General features: G+C 57.1%; 2 protein-coding genes across 8 annotated transcripts in view; one reads left to right on the top strand and one right to left on the bottom strand.

The window, feature by feature from the left end:
- On the top strand, window positions 1-13,033 carry UBXN6 (UBX domain protein 6). Of its 5 annotated transcripts, XM_008972634.4 has the most exons (12): window positions 1-144; window positions 454-1,055; window positions 4,589-4,752; window positions 5,162-5,226; window positions 5,553-5,681; window positions 9,612-9,709; window positions 10,410-10,485; window positions 11,119-11,203; window positions 11,320-11,539; window positions 11,626-11,756; window positions 11,842-11,990; window positions 12,416-13,033. In XM_008972634.4, the coding sequence occupies exons 2-12, from the start codon at window positions 673-675 to the stop codon at window positions 12,539-12,541; spliced, it is 1,626 nt and encodes a 541-aa protein (XP_008970882.4). In that variant the 5' UTR covers window positions 1-144; window positions 454-672; the 3' UTR covers window positions 12,542-13,033. The 5 variants fall into 5 exon arrangements, with proteins under 5 accessions (XP_008970882.4, XP_034800501.1, XP_034800500.1 ...); XM_034944610.3 differs by lacking the exons at window positions 1-144; window positions 454-1,055 and adding an exon at window positions 1,713-1,849; XM_034944609.3 differs by lacking the exons at window positions 1-144; window positions 454-1,055 and adding an exon at window positions 1,854-1,872.
- A 1,612-nt stretch (window positions 13,034-14,645) lies between these two features.
- Window positions 14,646-27,801, bottom strand: part of CHAF1A (chromatin assembly factor 1 subunit A) — a 36,572-nt gene continuing 23,416 nt past the window's right edge. For 2 of the 3 annotated variants that reach the window (XM_034944858.3, XM_034944861.3), the window contains 8 exons: window positions 25,523-25,749; window positions 24,804-24,972; window positions 24,622-24,702; window positions 23,768-23,860; window positions 22,203-22,458; window positions 20,938-21,407; window positions 15,702-15,798; window positions 14,646-15,118 (listed from right to left, as the gene is read on the bottom strand). In XM_034944858.3, the coding sequence (XP_034800749.2) occupies window positions 15,018-15,118; window positions 15,702-15,798; window positions 20,938-21,407; window positions 22,203-22,458; window positions 23,768-23,860; window positions 24,622-24,702; window positions 24,804-24,972; window positions 25,523-25,749 (1,494 nt within the window). In that variant the 3' untranslated portion in view covers window positions 14,646-15,017. The remainder of the gene's footprint in view (window positions 15,119-15,701; window positions 15,799-20,937; window positions 21,408-22,202; window positions 22,459-23,767; window positions 23,861-24,621; window positions 24,703-24,803; window positions 24,973-25,522; window positions 25,750-27,801) is intronic. The other variant, XM_034944859.3, reaches the window with a different exon arrangement.

Genomic DNA, 27,801 nt, shown 5'->3' with positions numbered 1-27,801 from the left:
ACGGAGTATCACCGTGTTAGCCAGGATGGTCTCGATCTCCTGACCTCGTGATCCGCCCGCTTCGGCCTCCCAAAGTGCTGGGATTACAGGCATGAGCCACCGCGCCCGGCCCAGGTGCATCCTCTTAAACAGCTCCTACCTAGGGTACGTGGTGATGGTGGGGGGGGTTGCTTCAGGGACCAAAACAGGCCAGATCGTGGGGGCCTCCAATACCCCACATTGAATTGGGATTTTATCACGTAAGCTCTGGGGAGACAGAGAAGGTTGGAATTTTTTTTGTTTTGCTTGAGACAGGGTCTCTCTCTGTCGCCCAGGCTGGAATGCAGTGGCTTGATCACAGCTCACTGCAGCCTCGACCTCCTGGGTTCAAGCGATCCTCCCGCCTCTGCCTCCCAAGTAGCTGAGAGGCGCGCGCCACCACCCTCGGCTAATTTATTTTATTTTATTTTATAGAGACGAGGTTTTGCCATGTTGCCAGGCTGGTCTCCAACTTCTGGGATCAAGCAATCCTTCCGCTTGAGCCTCCCAAAGTGCTGTGATCGCAGGCGTGAGCCACCGCGCCTAGTTTAGGTTGAGCAGCGAAAGGGATAGGGCCCAGTACTTTCTCTGCGAGGTTCAGTTGGCCTGTCCCTGTCCTATCACCGTTTGTCACCGTTTGGGGAGCGCCACGGAATGCACTGTCTCCAATCGAGAGGTGCGCTCGTCGCCCTGGCAACGGAGTCCGGAAGAACCACAGAGACGCCGCTCCAGCGTACAGAGTGGCCGCCCTGGGCCAGCAAGGCACTGAGCGCTAGAGAGGCACGTCTAGTCGATTGTCACGTGGCAGGCCAGGGGAAGGCGGGACTTCCGGCGGCGCGGTATTTTTTTTTTTTTTTTTTTTCCTTCCGGTGGCTGGTCTCCGGCGGCTCCGTCTCCGACTGGGCCCCGTGCCCCCCGCCCCCGCGGCCCCCCGCCGCCGGGCCAGCCGCCACCATGAAGAAATTCTTTCAGGAGTTCAAGGCCGACATCAAGTTCAAGAGCGCGGGACCCGGTCAGAAGCTCAAAGAGTCCGTGGGGTGCGTGAGGAACGCAGGGGCTTGAGGCCCTGCGGGGCGGGGACGGCCGAGGAGAGAGATCTGGGGCCTTGGGCGGCTCGGGAGATCGGAGAGGATGAGAGGCTGGGAGCGGCAGCCGAGGGTCAGGGGAGGGGGAGAGGCGCCGGGGGCGGGGCAAGTCGGGCCGAGGGTGGGCGTCAGGGGGAGGGGAGAGAGATCTGGGGGCGGGGCAGGAGGGGGCGGGTATGACCCGGGGCGCGGCGGGGGAGGCGAGGGGAGGGGAACTAGCGCAGGGGGCGGGGCGGGAGGGGAGGTCTCAGGGGCGGGGCCGCAGGAGGGTCCGAGGCAGTGGCGGGGGATTAGGGCGACGGGGCTGTAGGCAGTTGGGGGTCAGTGGAACGACCTTGGGGGAAAAACGGGATGATGAGTCCTGAGCCGGGTGGTGAGGGAGAGCTCTGTCTGGGGACCTGGCTGGCCGAAGAGGCCGGGATGATTTGGGGCAATCTAGGTGACCATGGATGGGAGCTGAGCTTGGAGGAGGACGCACAGCTGTGGGGTGGGGTGGTGAAGAGTTGTTTTGAGGTATCCATGGGAAGAGGGGTTCTGGATTTGGTATCTGGAGCACGTGGGAGGCTGATGGGAGACTAGAAAGAGTCTGGAAGGCCAGGGAGGCCGGGGTGGGCAGCGTCGTCAGTGACCTGGGATGTCCTGGCGAATTGAGAGGGAGGGGCTGAGGAAGGTGTGTGAGGAGAGTGGAGGTGAGGGATTCTGACAGATGGACTCCGACCCGGGAGGGGCCTGAGAGGAGAAGACGGGTGAGACAGACGCGTCTTAGCAGGTTGGGAGAAAGAGCTTCTCTGCGAGGCTTCTCTGCCACGTCACTGTGCCAAGTGGATTATGGAAGTGGGAGAGGAGGGGAAAGGAGATAGATGCCGGGCAGCCTTCCGGATTGTCTAGGGAGGACTTGGAGAGAAGGGCCTGAGCAGGGCTGAGCCAGCTGGGAGGGCCCGGGAAGAAGTGGAGCTAGAGAAGGTGCAAGGCTGAGGGCTGTTGGGTTGAGAAAAGGGAAACTGGAGAGCTGGGGCCGCTGCAGGGAGCTGGCTGGCCAGAGGGTGGTGGGGACTGATGGAGAGGGACCGAGGAAGGAAGTCAGCCAGGCAGCCAGGGCACGGGTCTGTAAGCAATAGTGGAAGGGATTGTGGAGGAGTGGGGGCTGGGAGGGGGTGGGAGGAGAGGCAGGGAGGTGGCAGGTGGGAGTCAGGAATCACGGGGCAGTGGGGTGGTGATGGAGGTAGGGGCATAGTGAGGACGTCAGGGTTCCTGGGGGAGAGCAGGAGAGCAAAGGCTGAGTGAGGGAGGGAGAGGGGTCAGGGAGAAGGGGGCAAATCGGGGGAGCCCTTCATTGATTCAACCAATAGTGGGTGGGGGGTGCTGGGGCCACTGGGACTGGGCATGATAGGAAGGTGCAGGGTATCGGGGTGATGGCTGGGTCAGCCCAGAGCCTGGGCGGAGAGGGGAAGGTTGGAGGGGAAGGTTGGGAAAGGAAGGGGTGCGGAGGTCCCTTGTGGAGCGAGACTGCATATCCAGGGTGTGTGGGGCGGGTGGGCACCAAGTCCTGTTTTAGGCTGCAGTGGTGGACAGGAGAAGGCCTCTGCTGTCCCAGGGCTCACCTTCTAGAGGGAGCCGATGGACAAATAAACCAACAGACCTTGGATGAGCGCTCAGGCGATGAGTGCTCGGATGAGTGCCCAGGGCCTCAAAGGAGGGTGAGCAGGGGCAGTCAGGTGGTTTGGGAAGGCCTCTCCCAGGACACAGTGAGACTCAGCTGTGGGGAAATCTGCCCCTCCTTCTCTCCCTGCGGCAGCTCTAGCCCTTTCCAGACCCCCATCCTCCTCCTGCTCCCCCGGAGAACATTCTGGGCAGAAGGTGCAGACAGTGCAGGGGCCTGCAGTGGGGAGCAGCTGGGGTGTGGGAAGAACTGCGGGGAGCCCAGGGGAGACAGGCCACGGGAGGGCAGTGGGCCAGGCCGGGAAGGGCTCTCTGGCCAAGGGAAGCTTTAGGATTTTGCAGTGGGAGGGCGTTGTGCAGTGGAGTGATGCTGACGCTCCCTGGCTGAGGTTCCAGAAGGGTCCCTGTGGCTGCCCAGGGGGGCAGGGTCCATGGCTGGTTGCGGTGAGGTGCCCTGGGAAATGGCATTTTGTTGGAAAGACCCAGATATCGGATGAGGCCGGGGTGGGTCTTCATGAGTCATCTCCTCTTCCACCCAAGATGCTCAGCTGTGGGAGGACTAGATAGGCAGGGGTGGGACGAGGAGGGAGGGCTGCCTGGGTATGTAAGCAGAGCCAGAGGAGTATAGGGCTTGAACTGAGAGCCTGGCCTCCCAGAAGGTTTTAATAGACCTACGGCACAGAAATTGACACAGCCCGTAAGTTCATGGGAGGGGCCTGAGAGGAGACGGGTGAGACAGACGCGTCCGAACAGGTTGGGAGAAAGGGCTTCTCTGCGAGGCTTCTCTGCCAGGTCACTGTGCCACGTGGGTTACGGAACTCTCCTTGGTGTAGGGCTCAACAGGGTGGAGCCACGAGTCCATGAGTTCTTCGTACTTGCACAGCCCTAGGCCTGGCATGGAGTGGCCAGGGCGAGGCTGGTTCTGCTGTCCGCTGACCCCAGGGTCCCGCCACGAGGGTGGCGTGGCGATGGGGCACATCGCCCGGACTTCCTGTCCCTCTTGGGTTTAGGAACGGGATGGTGAGGCCTCCCTGGCAGCTTGTTAGGAGGAGTAAACCAAGCGAGCCGACCAGCTCCCAGCAGGGTCCCGGCACACAGTAGGTGCTCAGCAAACGAAGCTGTGACCTGAGGGTGGAGAGTCTTATGGCAGGGAGGGAGGGAGGATGTGACACCCCTTGAGTCTCCTCAATTCCTGAGGATGTGGGCTGGGTGCTGTGGCTCATGCCTATAATCTCAGCAGTTTGGGAGGCCACGGTGGGAGGATCATTTGAGGCCAAGAATTCGAGACCAGCCTGAGCTACATAGCGAGACCCTGTCTCGATAGAAAAATTAGCCAGGCATGATGATGCTTGCCTCTAAGTCCCAGCTACTTGGGAGGCTGAGGCAGGAGGATTCCTTGAGCCTGGGAGCTCAGGATTGCAGTAAGCCATGATCGTGCCACTGTACTCCAGCCTTGGTGAGAGAGCAAGACCCTGTCTCAAAAAGAAAAAAAGTACTGAGGATGTCAAGGTGCCTTCACCTCAGGAGGGGTGCTGTCACCCCATTTTACAGATGAGGACGCTGAGGGCCAGTGGGGGCAGGACTTGCCCGATGGTGCAGAGCTGAGTGGAACCAGCATCTCCTTCCTCCAGGGGCTCTTCCGCCTGCAGTAGAACCATCTGGTGGCTGCAGGTGGCCCCTGGGAACCAGGTGTCCTGGCCCACATAGGCAGGGACACGTCTGGCTGATGGTGCTGGGGAGGGGCAGAAGCTCCTCTGTGTGACTGCACGTCAGCTTTGCCGGCCACCTCGGGAGGATACACTCACTCTCCCTCGGTCTGTTCCCAGGGAAAAGGCCCACAAAGAGAAGCCCAACCAGCCAGCCCCCAGGCCGCCCCGCCAGGGACCCACCAATGAGGCACAGATGGCAGCCGCTGCCGCCCTAGCCCGGCTGGAGCAGAAGCAGTCCCGGGCCTGGGGCCCCACGTCGCAGGACACCATCCGAAACCAGGGTGAGATATGGCCCTCCTCGGGCCCAGGTTGGGGCTGTTTGAGGTTCTCGGCCCTGGTGCCTGGCCCTGGATGCAGAAGTCACATGAGCAACCGTGGGGGTGTGAGGATCACCCTTGGGAGCGGCTCATCAAGGGCAGGTGCTGGGGGAAGGGCAGCTTCCTGGGGAGGGGGTGGGAGCAGAGACTTGGAGCAGAAACAGGGGCTGCCCAGGCAGTGGGGTGCTTGCTCAGGCTGAGGGGTGGCTGCACAGCAAGTCCTGCAGGGGACCTCCAGCCTGACCTCCAGCAGGAGCAGGCTGGGGCGGTGTACGTGGCCCCCAGGCCCACCCCGGGAATGAGGGGGCTTGGGCCAGGACAGAGGCGTGCTCACTATCCCGTCTCTGCCTCTCTTTCTTGGGCTACCTTCCAGTGAGAAAGGAACTTCAAGCCGAAGCCACCGTCAGCGGGAGCCCCGAGGCCCCAGGGACCAACGTGGTAAGAACAGCCACTGGTGGCACTGTCCCATGCCAAGGGGTGGGGACAGCTTGACTGTGTCACGGGGGAGATGTGGCCTCTGCCCTTGGGGCTCAAGGGCTGTTGGAAAACCTTGCCTTGCAAGGTGGAGGCAGGTTGTGATGGAACACAGTGTTGTCCGGGACCTTCGGGGCTCGGCAGCTGAGGATGCCTTCCACCAGGTGGAAGGGACAGCATGGGGGCTGGAGATGTCTGGTTCTACGGGCCACACTCAGGACTGTGGTGCTCGGCGAGGGTCGGGGTGGCCTCTGTCCACGGTCCAGACTTGGACGCTTTCACCGCCCCAGGTATCTGAGCCCAGAGAGGAAGGCTCTGCCCACCTGGCTGTGCCTGGCGTGTACTTCACCTGTCCGCTCACTGGGGCCACCCTGAGGAAGGACCAGCGGGACGCCTGCATCAAGGAGGCCATTCTCTTGGTGAGTGGCACCCTGTGTGCTCCTGCCCCAACCTGTAGCTTCCTGTGCCTGAGCCACCCTCCATCGGAAGCCCAGGTGGTACAGATCCCTCCCAGAGTCCCCAGAGGCCACTGCTAGTAGTGAAGCCCCTCCTCTGATACCCCAAATCCAGGCACACCATTGTGTATGCATCCGTATCTCCTCTCTCCCAACTAGGTGTCTTTTTTTTTTTTTGAGATGGAGTCTCACTCTGACACCCAGGCTGGAGTGCAGTGGCGCATTCTCGGCTCACTACAACCTCCGCCTCCTGGATTCAAACGATTCTTCTGCCTCAGCCTCTCAAGTAGCTGGGATTACAGGCACCTGCCACCATGCCTGGCTAATTTTTGTATTTTTAGTAGAGATGGGGTTTCACCATGTTGGCCAGGCTGGTCTCGAACTTTTGCCTCAAGTGATCAACCCGCCTCAGCCTCCCAAAGTGCTGGGATTACAGGCGTGAGCCACCACGCATGGCCTGGTTGTTTTTCATAAAAGGTTAAGTATTATTTGCTTCAGTACAGAAAGAACTTCCTACAAAATTAGCCAGGCGTGGTGGCACATGCCTGTAATCCCAGCTACTCGGGAGGCTGAGGCAAGAGAATTGCTTGAATCCAGGAGGCGGAGGTTGTGGTGAGCCGAGATAGCGCCATTGCACTCCAACCTGGGCAACAAGAGCAAAAACTCCATCTCAAAAAATAAAAACGTCCACAGCATTTTTTTCCAATACAGCAAGTCCTCACTTAACACCATCAATAGGTTCTCAGAAACTTTGGCTTTAGCCTGGGCAACATGGCAAAACCCTGTCTCTGCCAAAAACAAAAAAAAATAGCTGGGCATGGTGGCGTGCACCTGCAGTCCCTGCTACTCAGAAGGCTGAGGTGGGAGGATTGCTTCAGCCTGGGAGGTAGAGGCTGCAGTGAGCTGTGATCATGCCACTGCACACCAGCCTAGGTGACAAGTGAGACCCTTTCTCAGAAAATAGTAACAGTGGCTGGGCGTGGTGGCTCTTGCCTGTAATTCCAGTGCTTTGGGAGGCTGAGGCAGGTGGATCACCTGAGGTCAGAAGTTCCAAGACCAGCCTGGTCAACATAGTGAAACCCCCTATCTACTAAATATACAAAAATTAGCCAGGCGTGGTGACAGGCGCCTGTAATCCCAGCTACTCAGGAGACTGAGGCAAAAGAATCGCTTGAACCTGGGAGGCAGAGGTTGCAGTGAGCCCAGATCACGCCATTGAGCTCCAGCCTGGACACTGGGTGACAAGAGCGAAACTTCATCTTAAAAACAAAACAAAATAGTAATAGTTCCATAGACTCTCCAGACTCACACCCACTCCAGCAGTGTGTGCAAAAGCACCCATGTCCCCACCCTCTCACCATACTGTAAATCACCAAACTTTGATCTTTAGCCTGTTGGCAGGTGAAAATAACATCTCAGGATAGAGTTAATTTGCACTTTCCTTATTTTGGATTGGCCATGTTTCATATGAGAATGCATCCTTTCTACATTATTTAGTAGATAGTTTGTCTTTTTTTTAGTGATTTGTAGGCACTCTTTTTTTTTTTTTTTTTTTGAGACAGAGTCTCGCTCTGTCGCCCAGGCTGGAGTGCAGTGGCGCCATCTCTGCTCACTGCAAGCTCCGCCTACCGGGTTCACACCATTCTCCTGCCTCAGCCTCCCAAGTAGCTGGGACCACAGGCGCCCGCCACCACACCTGGCTGATTCTTTGTATTTTTAGTAGAGACGGGGTTTCACCATGTTAGCCAGGATGGTCTCGATCTCCTGACCTCGTGATCCGCCCGCCTCAGCCTCCCAAAGTGCTGGGATTACAGGAGGGAGCCACCGCGCCCGGCAGCACTCTTTACATATTAGGCAATTTAGGCTTTTGCCTATGATATGAGTTGCACATGTTTCCCTCTAGTTGCTTCTATGTTGGCTCTGCTTATGGTCACTTTGCTCTGTAGGATTTTTTGATCTCTGTATAATTGAATGTGTCAGTTTTATTTCACGGCTTTTGGGTTTGGGGTCATTCCTAGAAACGCCTTCCCCATTTCCATGCTGAGAGAATTCTTTTGTGGCCTCTCCAGTGCTTTTTTTTTTTTTTTTTTTTTGAGACAGAGTCTTGCTGTCACCAGGCTGGAGTGCAGTGGTGCAATCTCAGCTCACTGCAACCTCTGCTTCCCGGGTTCAAGCAATTCACCTGCCTCAGCCTCCCAAGTAGCTGGGACTACAGGTGCACGCCACCACACCCGGGCTAACTTTTGTATTTTAGAGATGAGGTTTCACCATGTTGGCCAGGATGGTCTCGCTCTCCTAATCTCGTGATCCGACCGCTTCGGCCTCCCAAAGTGCTGGGATTCCAGGCATGAGCCACTGTGCCCAGCCTCCAGTGCTTTTCTTCTGGCTTCTCCTTGACGCTTGCTTGTTTCCATGGTTGAAGCTTTGATCCAGCTGGAGCATGTTATTATGTAACATGGTGGGATGGAGCTGATGTAATTTTTTTTTTAGATCTTGGCTCAGTTTTCTTCTCAGCCCCACCTGTCGAGAGCACCTGTCGTTTGCTTACAGCTGTGAAATCCCACCTTTCTCACAAAGTACATTCCTGTATGGATTTGGACCCCTTCCTGGCTGCCGTTCCTTCGTCCCTTGTCTGTGCATGTACCCAGCTCCTGACCTAAGCCTGGCAGCCAGTCGCCCAAAATGCCCGAGGCCCGCTTTTGGAGCTGACATGCTTCCCTTGGCTGGTGTGCTGTCCCGGGCGCTCTGATCCCAAGGAAGCTGTTGTCCTGGGGACATGCCCATCTGGCAGCTCTGCCTCTCTGCATCCACGTGCTCTGCCCCGCTCCCCACATCATCTCAGCAACTAAACCGGCAGACTGGGCCGGGTCCCAATTTTCAGTTGGCATGAGCCCCGGCTCAGTGTGTAGGTCATTGGTCCGTGTGACGCAGGGGGCTGCTGAGGGACCCTGCTGTGCAGTTGAGGGTGGGGGGTGGTGGGTGGAGCTCTGGGCTGCGTGGGCAGGTGGCCCAAATCCTGACACGTGGCCCTGGGCTGCCCTCCTGTTCACCCGCCCTCATCTGGGCAGCCCAGGGAGGTGCGGGTGGCAGCCCTGCTTCCCAGGCCATGGGTGGCTCTCTGGGTGTGGCCGTGTGTGATGGCTGTGCCGAGCATGGATTTGTGCCCCAATCTTTTCCAGGTCTTAGGGTACCTGTTCTCAGCCTCTCCATGCTGGGACACTGTTCGCAGTCAGCAGGGCTGGCTCTGGGAAACCCCCAGAGTTCCAGCTATGACTTCTCCCCTCCCCCGGTAACATAGGTGGATAGATGGGACCTCGGGGAGGGGCAGGGGCTGGGGGTATCCGTCTTCCAGCCATTGAGTTTCAGACATTGAGGGTTGCAGACTCATTTGTGTCCTCTCTGCCACCTGCCATCCCTGTGATCCTGGACGAGGGGCCTCTCGGTCTCTTTGTAAACATGAGGCCCGGGAGTGGTTCCAGAACGTCCATCATGGGGCTGCGAGAGCAGGAGGGATGGGGCGTCCATGGTGGCAGGAGGTTCTGTAGTGGCGGTGGCCTTGGTGGATCTCAGCACTGAGGTCGAGTTCTAAAGCCAGAGTGTGAGGCCAAGTTCTGTCGCGTCACACTGGCTTCCAAGTCCCGTGGATCTAGCCTTGAGAAGGCGGAAGGGGAGACTTGAGTTCTGCTCGGTCTTGGCTGCGTCGCCTCTGCCCTGGGGCGTGGGCAGGGCTGGGGTCTTCAAGGGTCTCTCTTTTCCTTCCTGTGATGAGTGCACAGCTGGGGCTGCTCCACGCCACTGCTCTGCCTTCCTTTTCCTGTCCCTGTTACCTGGGCAGCGGAGGGCCGTGCGGCCCGGGCTCTCAGTGAGCGGCTTTCCCTGCTTCCCTCCTCACAGCACTTCTCCACCGACCCAGTGGCCGCCTCCATCATGAAGATCTACACGTTCAACAAAGACCAGGACCGGGTGAAGCTGGGTGTGGACACCATTGCCAAGTGAGCGTGTGGCCCCTTTGCCCTGCCTGGCCCCTCCAGCTCATCCCAGCACCCCTCCCACTGGGGCTGTCACCCCCTCTGGCCCCCTCATTACCTGCTGAGGTGGGTTGGGAAGGAGCATAGGCCGAGAGTGAGGCAGCTCCACCCAGAGGCCTCAGGCAAAGGGCTGGGCCTCCTTGGGCCTCAGTTTACCCATGTGCAAAATGAAGGTGTTTAAGGAATCAGGGGTTTCCCACCCTGGCTTCCTTGGGGATCACTGGGGGAGCATGAGGAGGCAGGGTCCCACCCCACTCCCCAGGTCTCAGGATCGGGGGCAGGCCTGGAGGTCCACGCTGCCCGCCAGCCCCGAGGGAGCACCCCGCAGGAGCCCCCTGCTGGCACTGCGGCCCTTCAGCTCTGGCTCTCCACTCTTCCGGCACTGTGGCTTCCCCACTGCTGTGGTTAATTGTGCCCTTCCAGGGCTGGTGGGACGGTGAGGGGTTCCGTGGGGCTCCTGCTGGCACCAGGGGTGGGCTCTGTGGGGTGTCCGAGGTGTGCCTTCCACCCGGAGATGGTCTGCTGCTCTCGCGTCACTGGGCCGCTTCTTCCCTCTGACTAGAGGCCAAGTGTGACTGAGCTGCTGTTACCTGGGGCAGGAGGCACAGAGGGGCCGGGTGGGCAGCCTGGGCTGTGCCCCACTCACCTTCTCCACCTACCCCAGGTACCTGGACAACATCCACCTGCACCCCGAGGAGGAGAAGTACCGGAAGATCAAGCTGCAGAACAAGGTGTTTCAGGTGGGCGTGCCTTCTGGCCCCCGGGGCCCAGGCTGGGGGTGGGGGCAGCCGGCCTGCAGGAGCCGGTGGTGGCCCACACCAGGCGGTGGGCTCCCTGGAGGAGCTAGCGAGAGTTGAGCCACAAGCAGTGAAGGGTTCGGCCAGTAGAAGGTAGCAGAACAAGATGGAGAACAAGACTTTTATGCACCGGTCACCCCAAATCAACAAATTCTTCCTCTCCTCACCTGCATCCTTTTCCTCCTCTTCAGCTGGGCTTGTTTGGGAACATGTCGACTCTGGGGAGGTTTCTCATGCAAATCAGATGTCTGGTTCTTCTGGGGGAAATGGCAGGGACTGGGGCCCTGGCCGGGGTTAGCCTCGCATCAGGCCCCAGCAGTGTCTGGCTCCTCAGCCTCACTCTTTGTGCCTGGTTGTGACTCTTTCCTCTGTGCAGAGCTGTTGGAGACTCCACAGCCCCCACCGTAGAAAAGCAGGTTTGCATCCAGCACTGAGGCACCCCCAGGGCTGGGCCCCATCCAGGGGTCGACAGCTGCTCCCAATAGCGAGAGCCGGGCCCCTGGACCGGGTGGGGCGTGGCCAGGCCATGGAGGAAGCCAGGGGCCCCCAGTGAGTCACGCCCATCTCCACCCCCAGGAGCGCATTAACTGCCTGGAAGGGACCCACGAGTTTTTTGAGGCCATTGGGTTCCAGAAGGTGTTGCTTCCCGTCCAGGATCAGGGTAAGTGGACAGGGCCTGGCTGAGTAGGGAATGGGGACGAGGGGCCTCGGGGCAGGAGGGCCCGGCTTGGGGGTCTCTCCATTGCACAGTGACACCCATGTCCTGCCATGCTGTAGAGGACCCCGAGGAGTTCTACGTGCTGAGCGAGACCACCTTGGCCCAGCCCCAGAGCCTGGAGAGGCACAAGGAACAGCTGCTGGCTGCGGAGCCCGTGCGCGCCAAGCTGGACCGGCAGCGCCGCGTCTTCCAGCCCTCACCCCTGGCCTCGCAGTTCGAACTGCCTGGGGACTTCTTCAACCTCACAGCAGAGGAGATCAAGCGGGAGCAGAGGCTCAGGTGGGCCTGACGTCCGCGGAGCAGAGTGGGGCAGGGCGGGGTGGAAGAACCCCGGCCAGCCCTCGTGACCTGGCCCGCGTGTGCAGGTCCGAGGCGGTGGAGCGGCTGAGCGTGCTGCGGACCAAGGCCATGCGGGAGAAGGAGGAGCAGCGGGGGCTGCGCAAGTACAACTACACGCTGCTGCGCGTGCGCCTCCCCGATGGCTGCCTCCTGCAGGGTGGGCACCAACGATGCCCGTGGAGGGTGGCTCGGGTTGGTAGGGGGCCCTGGGCCCCACCCGCTCTGACTCCCCCACTCCCCAGGGACCTTCTACGCTCGGGAGCGGCTGGGGGCGGTGTACGGGTTCGTCCGGGAGGCCCTGCAGAGCGACTGGCTGCCTTTTGAGCTGCTGGCCTCGGGAGGGCAGAAGCTGTCCGAGGACGAGAACCTGGCTTTGAACGAGTGCGGGCTGGTGAGTGTTGGCCCGCAGGTGCACCGCTGACCCAATGCCTCTGCAGGTTCTCTTGGGACCGGCACAGACCCCCCCACGAGGGAGCCTCCTTGTTCTCAGAGCAGGGGGCCTGGGCAGGTCCCTGGGTTTGAATCCCGCTTTCCCACTTACTGGCAGCAGGGCCTCGAGCAAGTTCATAACTATTCCACGCCTCAGTTTCCCCACCAAATGGGAGCGGTGACGTGCGTTAGCTAGTGCAGTAGGTTTAGGCTTAGGTCCTGGAGTCCCAGAGGGAGAGGGCAGGAGGCCTGGGTGCGAGCCACAGCCTCCACCAGCTGAGATAGCTTCCAGGCCGGGGCATCCCCGAGCCCAGGTTGCCCGCTGAGTTCCCTGCCGCGGCAAGGGCCGACTCTCGGTCTCAGAGTGACGGCCTACCCCTACTGCAGGTGCCCTCTGCCCTCCTGACCTTCTCGTGGGACATGGCTGTGCTGGAGGACATCAAGGCCGCAGGGGCCGAGCCGGACTCCATCCTGAAACCCGAGCTCCTGTCAGCCATCGAGAAGCTCTCGTGAAATAAAAGCAGGGTTGGCCTCAGCCCTGTGGGTCTGTCTCATGCTCTCCCTGTTCCTCTCTCCGCCACCCCAGGGCCTCCAAGCCACCTCTGGAAATACTTGGCTCTGCCCCATGGGCACGGGAGGGGCGCCAGCCGTGGAGCTGTGGAATTGGGCCCCGTGGCAGAGCCCCCATCCCTTGGGGGCTGTGGGGTTGCGCCCAAGCCCCCGAGGGAGAGGCCTGGGGACACCACCAAATCTAAGCCCTCCCTAGCTGCTTGGTAACTGCGTCATGAAGCTGCCGGACAGACACACGTGGCATCTCCCTGGGCAGGAGGGCAGGCCTGCAGCATGGGTCCCGTTCCCGTGTGCCGTGGGTGGCAGTGGCTGCACCTGGCGCTAGGGCTGCTCTGTGGATGTGGGTGACAATGGCAGGAGGGGACGCTGGCCTTCCTGCACATAGACCTGCAGTTAGTAAATCATAAGCCCAAATAAACAGGTTGTTTGAATATAGTTTCTTGGTTCTCCGTTGAAACCGTGGGACACAGGGCAGGCCCACCTGCTGCAGAGCGGACGGCTTGGGGGCTGGGTGTGGCTCCCTGTCAAGGTGGGACCACGTGGATACCTGTTCTCAGGCCAGCACCTGGCCACAAGTGCCCGATGAGCCACCCACCTGGGGAGGAAGTCCCGTGCGCTAGGGGAGGCTGTGCTGCGCCCACAAAGGCCCAGTCCCTGCAGGGGAGGCGAGTGCTTTCACAGGCCTGGCTTCCCTGCGGCCAGAGGGACAGGGTGTCCTGAGACGGCCACATCCTATTCCTGGAACCTGCAGATGCGCAACTTCACCTGGCAAGAGGGGCTTGGCGGGTATGATGAAAGGTCTGGAGCTGGGAGATGATCCTGGGTGGTCCGGGACCCAGTGTCCTCACAAGAGGTGGCAGGAGGGTGAATCAGAGAGAGACTGGAAGAGGCTGTGCATGGCTGTGAAGGTGGAGGAAGGGACCCCGAGCTGAGGGATGCAGCGCCTCTGAGCACTGGGAAACTCTCCAGGAGGGCCTGGTCCTGCCCACAGCTTGATGTTAGCCTGGCGGGGCATGTGTGCACTCTGACCCCCAAGCTGTGAGATGGTGACTTGCTTTAAGCCACCAGGTTTGTGGTACAGCAGCCCCAGGAGACACAGGGACTCTGCCCTGCAGTGTGGAAGGCATGTGTGCCCCGGCCCCACTGCTGGCTTGGGGATGCAGGTCTGCACCTGGGGGAGGTGCCCGGGGCCTATGCTCGTGCCCCTGACCTTGCATTGGTCCCTCCCTCGCCCCCGGCACTGCCCCAGCTGGTGTAGGCACCCGGCCTGTTGAGAACGGAGGCTGTCATTCCAGTCCTGCGTCCTGCAGGCCCCAGGACCTGATTCCGGGTTGTCGGGAGCCCCTGTAAAGCTCATCAAAGGTGTGGCACAGGGGCAGCCTCTGCTTCAGGCACAGCCGAATCCTGCTTCCCAGCAGGAAGGCCTGGCCCAGGCGCCCTGCCGTCCCTGACTGGGTGGATGGAAGTAGCTGACACTTTTCCCACATAGGGTTCCCTGAAGGGAAGCTTAGGACTTCAGGTGGGGTGTGGCTGGGAAGAGCAGGACTGGCGAGCGTGACCCTCCCCGTGGCTGCGTGTGCTCTGAGCTGCTCAGTACCACAGCGGCTGTCGCCTGTCCTCCCTCGGCCAGTGTGGATAAAGCCCACTCAACCTGGGGCGGGGAGGAGGTCACCTTCTAGCTCCAGCACTCGCAAAAGATGCACCTGACCTAGGGGTGGGCTCCCACAAAGCCTCAGACTCGAAGCCAAACTCGGCTCCCAGCAGCTCCGGGTTCAGGAAGGTGACCCTAGCAGGTCTCCGGGAACACCCTCTCCTAACCCCCCAACCCAGGGCAGGAGGGATCGCTGGACAGAAGCACGTGCGGAAAAACCCGCACCTTGACCCAGGTCAGCCTGGTATGAAGATGACTTAGTGACAAACAGATGGGACGGTGCTGTTGCAGGGCACAAGGCTGGCCCCAGACACCAAGCACCACATGGGGCCGGGCCATGGGCAAGGCGCACTCTAAGAGAAACACAATGTTTTCAGAAAAGACAGACAGAGCAGCTCAGGGCTAGAGAATAAGTTTATACACTGCCTCATTAGGTCCAGGGGCCCGCGCACGTGGCCAGGTGGGTGGTCCTGACGCTTCAATTCATTTACAAGTATTGGATTCCACGCCTGCTCCTGTGCCCGCAGGCTTCCCCAATAGGCCAGCAATCTCAATAATGCTTTATTAAAGGGCAGATTCATATGTGGCTCTTGGGGGAATTTTTACAAATATCAAAGGAACTAATCCAGCATCCTATATAGAACTCTGCACACCTTGGGGAGGTCCGTGAAGCAGGACAAAGTGCTCTTTACACAGGAATTGAGTCGGTTCAAGTATCTGCTCTGTGGGGAGGACACCCTAAGCGTTCTACATACGTCACCCCTGCTCTCAGGATGCGCCCAGTGGGCTCGCGGTCAGGGTGGCCTTGCCGGTGTCCACCCCCACACCACCCCCAGCTCCGGAAGCGGCTCCACACGGGGCTTGGACCTCTGCAGGGCAAGAGAGGGAGGGTCTTGAGCTGGCTGGGCCCTCTGGGCTCCCTGGGGTAAGACCCCATCCTGCTGCCTCATGCGGCCTGCAACAACCCCAAGGCGGGACCCTCCACCTGAGAGTGGGGACAGGCAGAGGCTGGGGCGTTGTGCCTCTTCTAGAGGTGACCTGCTCACCTGCTCTCAGGTTGACCCTGCCTGCCCCCCACCACCCGGGCACACTCCTCCCACGCAGCCTGCTGCAGGGCCTCTGCACTTCCTCTTTGGCGAGTGCTCCAGAAATCTACCTGGCCCTCCCTTGCTGCCTCAGTGCAGCCTTCCCTGACCCCCATCTAACGTCACAACCACCTGAGACTCCCAGCATAGGCCCTCGTGGCTCTGCGGCCAGAACAGTGCCTGGCATGGTCAGCACCCATGTCCCAGCCCGCCCGAGGATGTGGCAGGGCAGGAGCCACTTCCAGCTGCAAGCCCTCCTGGCTGCTCACAGTGGAACTAGTCTTAGGCAGCCCCATCCCTTCTCTGTTGAGGTTTACCTCCAGCGCCCACCGCACCAGTGCGTTCTGCTATCTACAGCCCTTCTCACCCGCAGCATCCGGGACATCCACGATCATACAGTCGCCCTCCTCCTCTTCCTCCTCCTCCGTGTCTGCCTGGAAGCCGTCCATGTCCTCGGCACCAATCTGGACAGACAGGGTACACAGCCATCAGCACTTCAGGCAGCAGCCACCCTGGTGCCAGTGTGGTAGCGGGGGGAACTCTACAGGTGTGACACCTTCCTCCCACCCCCAACACGGAAGGAAACCAACATCCAGAACCCAATTTGGTAACAAACTGTCCAAATGTGAGAGGTTTATTCAAGAGGCCACAACCAGAGAACCCTGGGGGTTCCCTCAAATGAACTGGATTCAGATGTCCAAAAACAGCCATCATTGCCAACTGCAGAATAATTTCCAGTCAGTGACAGGCCGCATACCTGATAGTGGCCCCATCAGATTACAACTGTATTTATTTATTTTTATTTTTTTTTGAGACGGAGTCTCGCTGTTGCCCAGGCTGGAGTGCAGTGGCGCGATCTCGACTCACTGCAAGCTCCGCCTCCCGGATTCACGCCATTCTCCTGCCTCAGCCTCCTGAGTAGCTGGGACTACAGGCGCCTGACACCACGCCCAGTTTGTATTTTTACAAACTGGGTTCAAGTGATTCTCCTGCCTCAGCCTCCTGAGTAGCTGGGATTACAGGTGTACACCACCACGCCTGGCTAATTTTTGTATTTTTAGTAGAGACGGGGTTTCATCGTGTTAGCCAGGATGGTCTCGATCTCCTGACCTCGTGATCTGCCCGCCTCAGCCTCCCAAAGTGCTGGGATTACAGGTGTGAGCCACCATGCCTGGCCTTTATTTTTTATTTTTGAGACGGGAGTTTCACTCTGTCACCGAGGCTGGAGTGCAGTGGCACAATCTCAGCTCACTGCAACCTCCCCCTCCCGGGTTCAAGCGATTCTCGTTCTTCAGCCTCCTGAGTAGCTGGGATTACAGGTATATGCCATCACGCTCAGCTAATTTTTGTATTTTTAGTAGAGACGGGGTTTCACCATGTTGGTCAAGCTGGTCTCAAACTCCTGACCTTATGATCTACCCACCTCAGCCTCCCAAAGTCCTGGGATTACAGACAACTGTATTTTTATTTAATATATATAAATTTTGAGACAGAGTCTTGCCGTATGTCCAGGCTGGAGTGCAGTGGTGCGATCTTGGCTCACTGCAACCTCTGACTCCCAGGTTGAAGCGATTCTCCTGCCTCAGCCTCCTGAGTAGCTGGGATTACAGTCACCTGCCACCACACCCGGCTAATTTTTGTATTTTTAGTAGAGATGGGGTTTCACCATGTTGCCAGGCTGGTCTCGAACTCTTGACCTGAAGTGATCCGCCCAGCCTCCACCTCCCAAAGTGCTGGGATTACAGGCACGAGCTATCGCCCCAGCCACAACTGTATTTTTGCTGTGCCTTTTTTTTTTTTTTTAACAGGTGCCCACCACTACGCCCAGCTAATCTTTTGTATTTTTAGTACAGACGGGGGTTTCACCATGTTGGCCAGGCTGGTCTCGAACTCCTGACCTCAGGATTCGCCCACATCAGCCTCCCAAAGTGCTGGGATTACAGGCATGAGCCACTGCACCTGGCCTTTGCTGTGCCTTTTCTATGTTAAAGACACAAATACCACTGGGTTACAAGTGCCTGCAGGATGGAGCAGTCAGTCACCTGCTGCACAGGTCCACAGCTCAGGAGCCCTGGGCTATCTACCACATGGCCCAGGCGTGTGGCAGGCTGTCCATCTAGGATGTGTAAGAGCAACCTAGCCCCACCCAACCATGAAATTGCCTGAGGACACCTCTCAGAACATGTCCCTGACGTGAAGTGATGACTGTGACTTGTGAATTATTATTATTATTATTTTTTTAGACCTCGACTCACTGCAAATTCCACCTCCTGGGTTCACACCATTCTCCTGCCTCAGCCTCCTGAGAAGATGGGACTACAGGCACCCGCCATCACGCCCAACTAATTTTTTTTTTTTAAGTAGAGACAAGGGGGTGTCACTATGTTGCCCAGGCTGGTCTCAACCTGGACTCAAGCCATCCTTCCACCTCGGCCTCCTAAAGTGCTGGGATGACAAGGTGTGAGCCACCGCACCTGGCCCTAGTAAGATTCCTGAGCTGTTTCCATTTGCTTTCACCAAAGGAGAAAGACAGGATGCGTAGAGGCCACCATGAGCCTCCACGTCAGTGCTTACCCTCTCTGTGCATGAACACAAGCCCATCCCAGGACAGGCAGCCACACTTATTTCAGTAGGGAGGATAGTCCTCAAAAAATTCCAGGAATTCTTCCTCTACAAAAACCTAGAAAAGTGACCGCACAGCAACACAACGGTCAGGCCATAGACTGGTTTTCTAGGCTGTCATGTAAGAGCACAGCGCCTGGCCAGGCAGACTGGGTTCCTACCGTAGCCTCATCAATTCCTGGGTAGGGGCTCCCCTCCTGGATCCTCTCTTCAGTGGCTGGGAGCCCAGGCTGTCCCTCTCCCCAGGCAGCATGGGTTGACCCTGTGAGGACACAGGAGAAACATCTTGCTCTGTCACCCAGGCTGGGGTGCAGTGGTGCAATCACAGGTAACTGCACCCTTCAACTCCTGGTCTCAAGTGATCCTCCTGCCTCAGCCTCCCAAAGTGCTGGGATTACAGGCATGAGCCACTGAGCCTGGCCTACAGCCATTTTCAACTACCTTTTTGAAAGAATAGTTAAGCAAAGAAGAGTCTAAGAGTCCCCTGTAGACGCTGCTGAGGAGGGACATTCTGATCTGGAGGTGCCTGGGGACGTTAAACAAAAGAACATGCCAATTTCTTCAGAGCCACCTCAAGTCACTGGGCCCTCCCTCCACACAGGAGACGTGTTGACACATTAGGCTTTTCTTGGATCCAAAATTTTTCAGAGCAATCACCACTCTTCACTCTCTAGGCTGAAGACAGGATTTAACACATAACACCGAGTCCCACTGTACTGATAGCTGCCGGCAGCTTGCTTCACGGGGACAGCTGTCATCTCGCCAGCAGCACTGCAAGTGCTAAACACAGACACGGAGGAGCGCAGACTACGGAAAACAGGAGTCAGGAAAACGTTTAACGACTACATGGGATGAAGATGGTGTCACTAACATCTGTGCCTTTTTGTCTTTTTTTTTTTCTTTCTGAGACGCAGACTTGCTCTGTTGCCCAGGCTGGAGTGCAGTGGCACAATCTCGGCTCAACTGCAACCTCCACCTCCTGAGTTCAAGTGATTCTCCTGCCTCGGCTTCCTGAGTAGCTGGGATTACAGGCATGCACCACCATGCTCAGCTAATTTTTGTATTTTTAGAGACGGGGTTTCACCATGTCGGCCAGGCTGGTCTCGAACTCCTGACCTCAGGTGATCCACCTGCCTCGGCTTCCCAAAGTGCTAGATGGCTCACGCCTGTAATCATAGCACTTTGGAAGGCTAAGGCGGGCGGATCACGAGGTCAGGAGATTGAGACCACGGTAAAACCCCGTCTCTACTAAAAATACAAAAAATTAGCCGGGCGTGGTGGCAGGCACCTGTAGTCCCAGCTACTTGGGAGGCTGAGCCAGGAGAATGGCGTGAACCCGGGAGGCGGAGCTTGCAGTGAGCCCAGATCACTCACACCACTGCACTCCAGCCCGGGCAACAGCGCGAGACTGTCTCAAAAAAAAAAAAAAAAAAAAGAAAAAGAAAAAAGAGAAACTCACTTCCGAACACCGTGTGGTAAGGACAAAAAGTATGCAATGAACGTTAATAAAGCCGATCTATGGCCAGGGGTGGGTGCCAGGGGCCACTGGCTCTCTGGGCATGAGAGTTTCTTAAGACCAGGCAGTGCCCCCATCACACACCCCACGGCTCCATGCGCTTGTGCCTCCGAGGCACCCATAAGGCTGGAATCACACAGCCATTCATTCCCCTTACAGGCTCCTGTCTGTGCCTTACACCGGGCAGTGTTCTGCATATACCTGTGTCTGAGAGACCGATCAGAGTGCCTGGAGCACAGTAAGTGCTTAATAACTGTGCTTGAATGCACAATTCAAGAACCGTTAAACAAAAATAAAAATGCTACCACATGGAATATTATTCAGTGTGAAAAAAAAAAGAGCTATCAAGCCACGAACAGACATGGAGGAACTGTCAATGCATACTGCCAAGTCAAAGGAGACACACACAATGCAATTCCAGCTACAGGGCAATCTGGAAAAGGCCGATCCACAGAGATAGAGAGGTTGGTGATTTCCAAGGGATTGGACGGGCAGAGCACAGGGGCCTTTCAGTGGGGAGAAGCCTCTGTTTAGAACAATAAAGGTAGACGCACAGCATCCAACATTCATTCAAATCACAGAACCCTTAACACCAGCAACAAACTCTAGTGGTGATGATAAATCAACGAAGGTGCGTTTTATGTATTTATTTTTAGAGACAGGGTCTTGCTCTGTCGCCCAGGTTGCAGTGCAGTGGCATGATCATAGCTCACTGCAGCCTCAATCTCCTAGGCTCCAGCAATCCTCCCGCCTTAGCCTCCTGAGTAGCTGAGACTACAGGTGCACGCCACCACTTGGCTAATTTAAAAATTTTTTCTTATAGAGATGGGGTTTTGCCACGTTGCCCGGGCTGGTCTCCAACTCCCGGGCTCAAGTGATCCTCCCGCCTCGGCCTCCCAAAGTGCTGGGACTACAGGCGTGAGCCACAGTGCCTGGCCTGAGGTGCACTGATTGTAACCAATGCACCATTCTGGAAGGTGATGTTGGGTGGCTTGGCTTGGCTTTGGGGAAGGAGGTGTATGGGAACTTTCTGTACCTTCCAATCGATTTTGCTGTGACCCTAAAACTGCTCTAAGAGTAAAGTTATTTAAAAAACACAAAAACACCAGGCGAGGTGGCTCACGCCTGTAATCCCAGCACTTTGGGAGGACAAGGCAGACGGATCATGAGGTCAGGAGTTCGACACCAGCCTGACCAACATGGTGAAACCCCGTCTCTACTAAAAATACAAAAATTAGCCAGGCGTGGTGGTGTACACCTGTAATCCCAGCTACTCAGGAGGCTAAGGCAGGAGAATCACTTGAACCCAGGAGGGAGGAGGTTGCAGTGAGCTGAGATTGCGCCACTGCACTCCAGCCTGGGTGACAGAGCAGGACTCCGCCTCAAAAAAAAAGAACAAAACAACAAAAAACAAACAAAAAAAGAAAAGCCCCGCAGAGGCCCCCACCTGCCCACCCCGCCTCACCTGGCCGTCGTGCCTGCGCTTCTTCATGAATTGGGTGATGCACATGCTGCCCGCTGACTTCCTCTTCAGCGAGACGGGAGTGCCCTGGCTGGGCCCCGTGGAGGGGACGCTGCCACTGTCCTCTTTGGGGGCCGAGGGCACCGAGGTCACATAGCTCCACTGGCACGGCACGGGCAGATGCTCCTGCTGGAAGCTCTGCAGCACCTGCGGGTGCACGTACCAGCACATCCTGAAGTCGGGCCGCTTCTCGTACACTGAGTTCTCGGAAATGAGCCGCTTGAGCCGGGACTTGGAGGGGATGGTGGCATCCTCGCTGGGGGTGGGGGTGTGCAGGTAGGTGGTGGAGGGGCTCCGCGGGCTGCCGGTGTGGTTGCTGAGCAGTCCCCGGTGGCAGTGCTCCTGGAACTCCCGGATGATGACCTTGCTCCCGTTCACGTTGCCGTGCAGGAGCGGCAGCAGCTGGGCCAGGACTGGCAGGAGGGAACATGGGTGGGCATGAGGCTTGGGGCATGGCCAGCTTCGGGGATAGGTGGCCTCATGAGGGCGGTTGTAAGACAGGGCAGCACCTACGCGTCTGCCCAGAAGTGAGCCTTGGCCGGGCACGTGTGTTGCCAGGGCTGACTTCAAATGCCTGCTGTTCCTACCCAAATGACTGCCCTGCTCTCCTTGTGTGCCATGGTCCCTCCCCAGTTTTTTGAGTTTTTTTTTTTTTTTAGACAGGGTCTTGCTCTGTCACCCAGGCTGGAGTGCAGTGGCAGGATCATGGCTCACTGTAGTGTGAAACTCCTAGGCTCAAGCAATCCTCCCACCTCAGCCTCTTGAGTAGCTGGGATCACAGGTGCATGATATCACACCCAGGTAATTTTGCATTTTCTGCAGAGATGGGGTTTTGCCATGTTGCCCAGGCTGGTGTCGAAGCACTAGGCTCAAGCGATCCTCCCACCTTGGCCTCCCAAAGTGCTGGCATCACAGGCATGAGCCACTGTGCCTGGCCCCTCCCTGGCTTTTGAGAAAGCACAGCCCCCACTCCAGCACTCTCTGTGCCTGTGTCCTGGTTGATAAAACAAGCCAATTAAGGGACCTGCCTCGTCCTGCTGCTAGGGACATCATTGAACGTACGGACGTGTACAGGAAAAGGGCTGGCCTCTGTTATTTGTGGAAAGAACATTTGCATCACGGACCCACTAGCCTGTGACTCTTGCCCTCAGCCCTGGAATTAGCTGGGCCCAGGAACAGGTGGGTGGCCTGGCCCCACCCACACTCACTCTGCTCGTCTCTCCTCTCCCGCTTGGAGGCCTTAGGCGTCTGCTCCTCCTGGGCGGGCAGGGTCTCCAGGAAGCAGGCTGCGAACTGCTGCAGTACCTTCAGGTCATCGCCTGCGCAGTCTCTGTCAGCCGCCCACACGCAGCCGATCTTCACAGGTTGCAGGACGCGAAAGCGCTTCCCCTTAGCCAGGAACTCATCCCACTCCTTGGCCTTCAGTTTCTGGCGGACCTTATGGTTCTCAGGGTCGGCACACTCCTTGTGGTTTAGAAAGCAGAAGTTTATTTGGGGTTCTTGTTCCCCTATGCCCGGGCACTCTTTTGAGGAACCAGTCCCCAGCTGGCTGGGGAGCAAGAGGAAAGGACAGGGGCGCAAAACTTCCCACAGTGTCAGGGCCAGGGCAGAGCACACCATGCGCTGGCTGCCCCTCTTCCAGATGGAATAATTCATACCTGGTCTCCTTTGGGAGCGTCACAGATATTTCTGAACTCACTCATGAGGCCTCTTTTAACACCCCTCTGAATTTTCTGGTGAATGTGTGATCGTGGAGCCCTTTAACAGGGTTGGGTGTCTACCCACATGGCCCAGGCATCTGGCAGACACATGCAGGGCCTGAGACCACTCTGACTGACAGTTCAGGCCTCGGTGGTCAGATATGCACAAGGAATGCCTAGGCCTCCAGTCCAACCATGAGACAGTCCCACCAAATCCCCACTTCCCAAACGACAGGCCTTCAAAACAAAACAGGACCAAAAACAACTTGCTTGAAAGAAAGTTCCTGCCGGGCTCGGTGGCTCATGCCTGTAATCCCAGCACTTTGGGAGGCCGAGGCGGGTGGATCACTGGAGGTCAGGAGTTCAAGACCAGCCTGGCCAACATAATGAACTCCCGTCTCTACTAAAAATACAAAAATTAGCCAGGTGTGGTGACACACGCCTGTGGTCCCAGCTACTTGGGAGGCCGAGGCAGGAGAATTGCTTGAACCCGGGAGGCAGAGGTTGCAGTGAGCCAACACCGGGCCATTGCACTCCAGCCTGGGTAACAGAATGAGAATCCGTCTCAAGAAAAAAAAAAAAAAAAGAAAGTTCCACAACCTTACGGAATCTGGAAAGGGGTGGCAGGCAGGTTCGCCTGCAGAGACGTGGGCAATCATCTGGAGAGATAGGGAAGTTCTGTTTTATTTCGGGCGGTGGTTGCCCACATTCACTTGATTGTTACGTCATCAAACTCAGCACTTACAATGCACACGTCTTGCTGCATGCTGACTGTATGTCAGCTCGGGTGGTTTCCAGCCTTCTAACCCACAGACCATGGCCACGCTCCCTCATGAGGGTGTCTGCTCCTATGGCTCCCCTCACTTGCAAGCTCCTCCTCCGTCTGCCACCCTCCCAGGTAATACCAAGTTCAGGCCCAGCTGTTCCCACGAGTGAGCTTGCATGCTTGGAATGCAGTCCAAATCTCATATGGCTGGGCTGGGACCCCCGTCACCCGCCCAGGTCAGGCCACTGAGCACCAGTCCAGAAATGAACTTTTGCTGAGCCGTTGACCTCCCCCTTCACTCCCTCACCTCTGTCACACCTTCGTCCTCAGACAGGTACCCATGGGGCACAAAGAAACCATCATCCTCATCTTCATCCTCTCCCATGTCGTCATCATCATCCTCAAAAGGAGAAAAAAAAAAAGAGTTCATCAGATAGAAAAGCAGAGTGTGTGCCTTATTAAAAACAAAGTAGGCCAGGCGCAGAGGCTCACACCTCTAATCCCAGCACTTTGGGAGGCTGAGGTGGGCAGATCATCTGAAGTCAGGAGTTTGAGACCAGCCTGGCCAACATGGTAAAACTCTGTCTCTACTAAAAATACAAATCTTGGCTGGGCATGGTGGCACGCACCTATAATCCCAGCTACTAGGGAGGCTGGGGCAGGACTATCACTTGAGCCTGGGAGGCACAGGTTGCAGTGAGCTGAAATCGCGCCACTGCACTCCAGCCTGAGTGATAGAGTGAGACTCCATCTTAAAGAAACAAAAAAATGTAAAGCTGTGAACATCTGCTTTGCATGGCCTCCCGACAGACACGGTGAGCATCGGCAGAAAGCCCACTAGGTCACAGCAGCTGGGCAGTCAGGAGGAAATGGTGTGCAGCAGGCCGGCAGGAGGCAAGAGGGGGCTGTGGGGCCACGGTGCAGATGTGGACGGGCTCCCATCCCCAGCAGCCACGTGGGCGAGTGTCACCAGATGAGATTTTTCGAGAGAAGCTGGAAGTCTGGATGTTGAGGTGCATTCAGGTTTCAGACCACACAGCAGGTCAAACACCAGCTGTCAGTGAGTGAACACAGCTGGGCTGCATCCTTAGCCCCTCACTGAGGGACAGGGACTCAAACACAAGCAGTCTGTGAGTGAAGACAGCTGGGGCACATCCTTACCCCCTCACTGTGGGACAGGGACTCCCCAGGCTCCTCTTCTTCCCACTCCTCATCACTGTCCACCTCATAGTCCAGGAGCTTCTGAGAAAAGAAACACATGGGACTCACAACTGCCTTTGGGGCTGGAGGAAAGGGGCACAGTGAGGGGGTACGGGGACGGAGGCACTCTGGGGTTAGCTCACCGTGTCCTGGGCCCAGGGGTCTCGCGCGCGGATGAGTGCCGTCTTCTTATTCCAGGTACCCCAGTAGGCAGGCCGGTGGTTCTCACAGAACTGCAGGAGCTTCATCCTGCCAAACTTCCTCCTCTCGGGAACACCGTCGCCCTTCCCACGCTCCACGATGACGACATCACTGAGAAGGAAAACCCCAGGCTCAGGATCATGCTGCCTTACAGACCTGCTCACAAACCTCCCGGGAACCTCCCTGTGAAGCTGGCCTAACAATTCTAGAAAGATGGGCATTTGTTAAAAAGCAGCACTGCCTGTCCCCAAAGAAAGGTCAGGAACATGGACTGAAGGGACAGATGGAGGAGGGTGCAGCCTGCAGGGCGAGAGGGAGGACGGCTGCCCAGGTGCAGCCCCAGAGCATTTTTAGCAAGGGAGGTTCTGTGGAATGAGGAGATTTGCAAGAGCGGGGTGTTGGGGGGTATCCTTCACTGGAGACCAGCAGGGAAATAAGATTCCTCCACAAGGAGCTGGGAAGACAGGGAGAGGAAGAGTTCAGGAGCTTACAGGAAGGCCAGGTGGAGAGAGGCCTGAGCCAGCACCGAAGCCCAGGGCCCGAGGGCACTAGGAAGCAAGCAACAGAAGGACCCAGAGCTCCCACCCCGGGGACCCCAGGGTTCAGGATGCTGGCCTCCAGCATCACTATTGGGTGAAGGCCGACCTCCTCAGGCTCTGACCTGTTAAAAATATCTGCATTCCGGGTGGAAACGTGGGTGGGTCCGGACCTCAGGGGCTGCCGGCCTTTGAGGTCTTTCAAGAAGGAGAACTCGCCGCTCTGCTGCTGGAGGAGCTGGTCCAGCTGACTGCAGAGGTCTGGATGGAAAGCGGTCCGACGCCGAGGGGCCAGGACCATGTGCTCTTTAATTTCAAAGGGGGCAAACTTCCCACAGGAGCCGGCCAGGGTCTGAAATCAAGAAGAGACCCGATGGGGTCTTCGAGCAATGGGAGAAAGGAGGCACCATGGACGCACACAGCAGGGTGCTGGTGGGATTCATCCAGGCTAAGGCCAAGGCACAGACTCAAAAGCCCAGGCACTGTGTGGGTCCACAGAGCCGAGTTTCCAGAGCTACAGGGCAGAGGGCAGATTGGCAGTCTCAAGGGCCGGCGGTGGGGGGACAGACGACAAGGGAGCTGTTTTGAGTGATGGAAATAGGGTTTATCTTCATTATGGTTAGCTGGCCCTGTAATTTGTCAACACAAATGTCCTGAAAAGAGTTTATTTTATTGGATGTAAATTATATCTCAACAAACCTCACTTAAAAAAAAAAAAAAAAAAAAAAGGCCGGGGGCAGTGGCTCATGCCTGTAATCCCACCACTTTGGGAGGCTGAGGAGGGCGGATCACCTGAGGTCAGGAGTTCCAGACCAGCCTGCCCAACATGGTGAAACCCCATCTCTACTAAAAACAAAAATTAGGCCGGGCGTGGTGGCTAATGCCTGTAATCCCAGCACTTTGGGAGGCCAAGGCGGGTGGATCATGAGGTCAGGAGTTAGAGACCAGCCTGGCCAAGATGGTGAAACCCCGTCTCTACTAAAAATACAAAAATTAGGCCAGGCACAGTGGCTCACGCCTGTAATTGTAGTGCTTTGGGAGGCCGAGGCGGGTGGATTGTCTGAGCTCAGGAGTTCGAGACCAGCCTGGACAACACAGTGAAACCCGGTCTCTACTAAAATACAAAAAATTAGCCGGGCATGGTGGCATGCACCTGTAGTCCCAGCTACTTGGGAGCCTGAGGCAGGAGAATTGCTTGAACCTGGGAGGCAGAGGTTGCAGTGAGCCGAGATCGTGCCACTGCACTCCAGCCTGGGGGATAGAGCAAGACTCCATCTCAAAAACAAAACAAAACAAAACAAAACAAAAATTAGCTTGGCATGGTGGTGGGCACCTGTAGTCCCAGCTACTCAGGAGGCTGAGGCGGGAGAATCGTTTGGATCCGGGAGGCAGAGGTTGCAGTGAGCCCAGATCACGCCACTGTACTCTAGCCTGGGCCTGAGGCAGGAGAATTGCTTGAACCTGGGAGGCAGAGGTTGCAGTGAGCCGAGATCGTGCCACTGCACTCCAGCCTGGGGGATAGAGCGAGACTCCATCTCAAAAACAAAACAAAACAAAACAAAACAAAAATTAGCTTGGCATGGTGGTGGGCACCTGTAGTCCCAGCTACTCAGGAGGCTGAGGCAGGAGAATCGTTTGGATCTGGGAGGCAGAGGTTGCAGTGAGCCCAGATCACGCCACTGTACTCTAGCCTGGGCAACAGAGCAAGACTCCTTCTCAAAAAAAAAAAAAAAAAGACAGTGTCTTTTTTTGAAAGATCACAACTCCTCTCTTTTTTTTCTGAGATGGAGTCTCGCTTCATTGTGCAGCCTGGAGTACAGTGGTGCAATCTCGGCTCACTGCAACCTCTGCCTCCTGGGTTCAAGCGATTCTCCTGCCTCAGCCTCACGAGCAGCTGGGATTACAGATGCCTACCACCACGCCCGGCTAATTTTTGTATTTTTAGTAGAGACACCTTGTTGGCCAGGCTGGTCTCAAGCTCCTGACCTCAGATGATTCACCCGCCTTGGCCTCCCCAAATGCTGAGATTACAGGCATAAGCCACCGCACCTGGCCAAAAGGAGAAATTTCAGTACAATGAAAGACACTGTAGCTGGGCGTGGTGGCTCACACCTGTAATCCCAGCACTTTGGGAGGCCGAGGTAGGCGGATCATCTGAGGTCAGGAGTTCAAGACAAGCCTGACCAACATGGAGAAACCCCCGTCTCTACTAAAAATACAAAATTAGCTGGGCGTGGCAGCACATGCCTGTAATCTCAGCTACTCGGGAAGCTGAGGCAAGAGAATCATTTGAACGCAGGAGGCAGAGGTTGTGGTGAGCTGAGATCATGCCACTGCACTCCAGCCTGGGCAATGAGCGAAACTTTGTCTCAAAACAAACAAACAAACAAAAAACAACAAAGGC

The sequence above is a fragment of the Pan paniscus genome, chromosome 20, assembly GCF_029289425.2.
Source record: "Pan paniscus chromosome 20, NHGRI_mPanPan1-v2.0_pri, whole genome shotgun sequence".
NCBI classification, from domain to species: domain Eukaryota; kingdom Metazoa; phylum Chordata; class Mammalia; order Primates; family Hominidae; genus Pan; species Pan paniscus.
The sequence above is the reverse complement of the archived record's forward strand: the minus strand, read 5'-3'. Positions and strand labels throughout refer to the sequence as shown.

Bases quoted from the DNA above. Each gene is read 5' to 3' on its own strand.
- UBXN6 (XM_008972634.4), top strand. From the start codon at position 673: ATGCACTGTCTCCAATCGAGAGGTGCGCTCGTCGCCCTGGCAACGGAG. The intron at 5,227-5,552 runs GTAAGAACAGCC...TCACCGCCCCAG, and splicing joins AGGCCCCAGGGACCAACGTG to GTATCTGAGCCCAGAGAGGA. The intron at 11,991-12,415 runs GTGAGTGTTGGC...CCCCTACTGCAG, and splicing joins CTTTGAACGAGTGCGGGCTG to GTGCCCTCTGCCCTCCTGAC.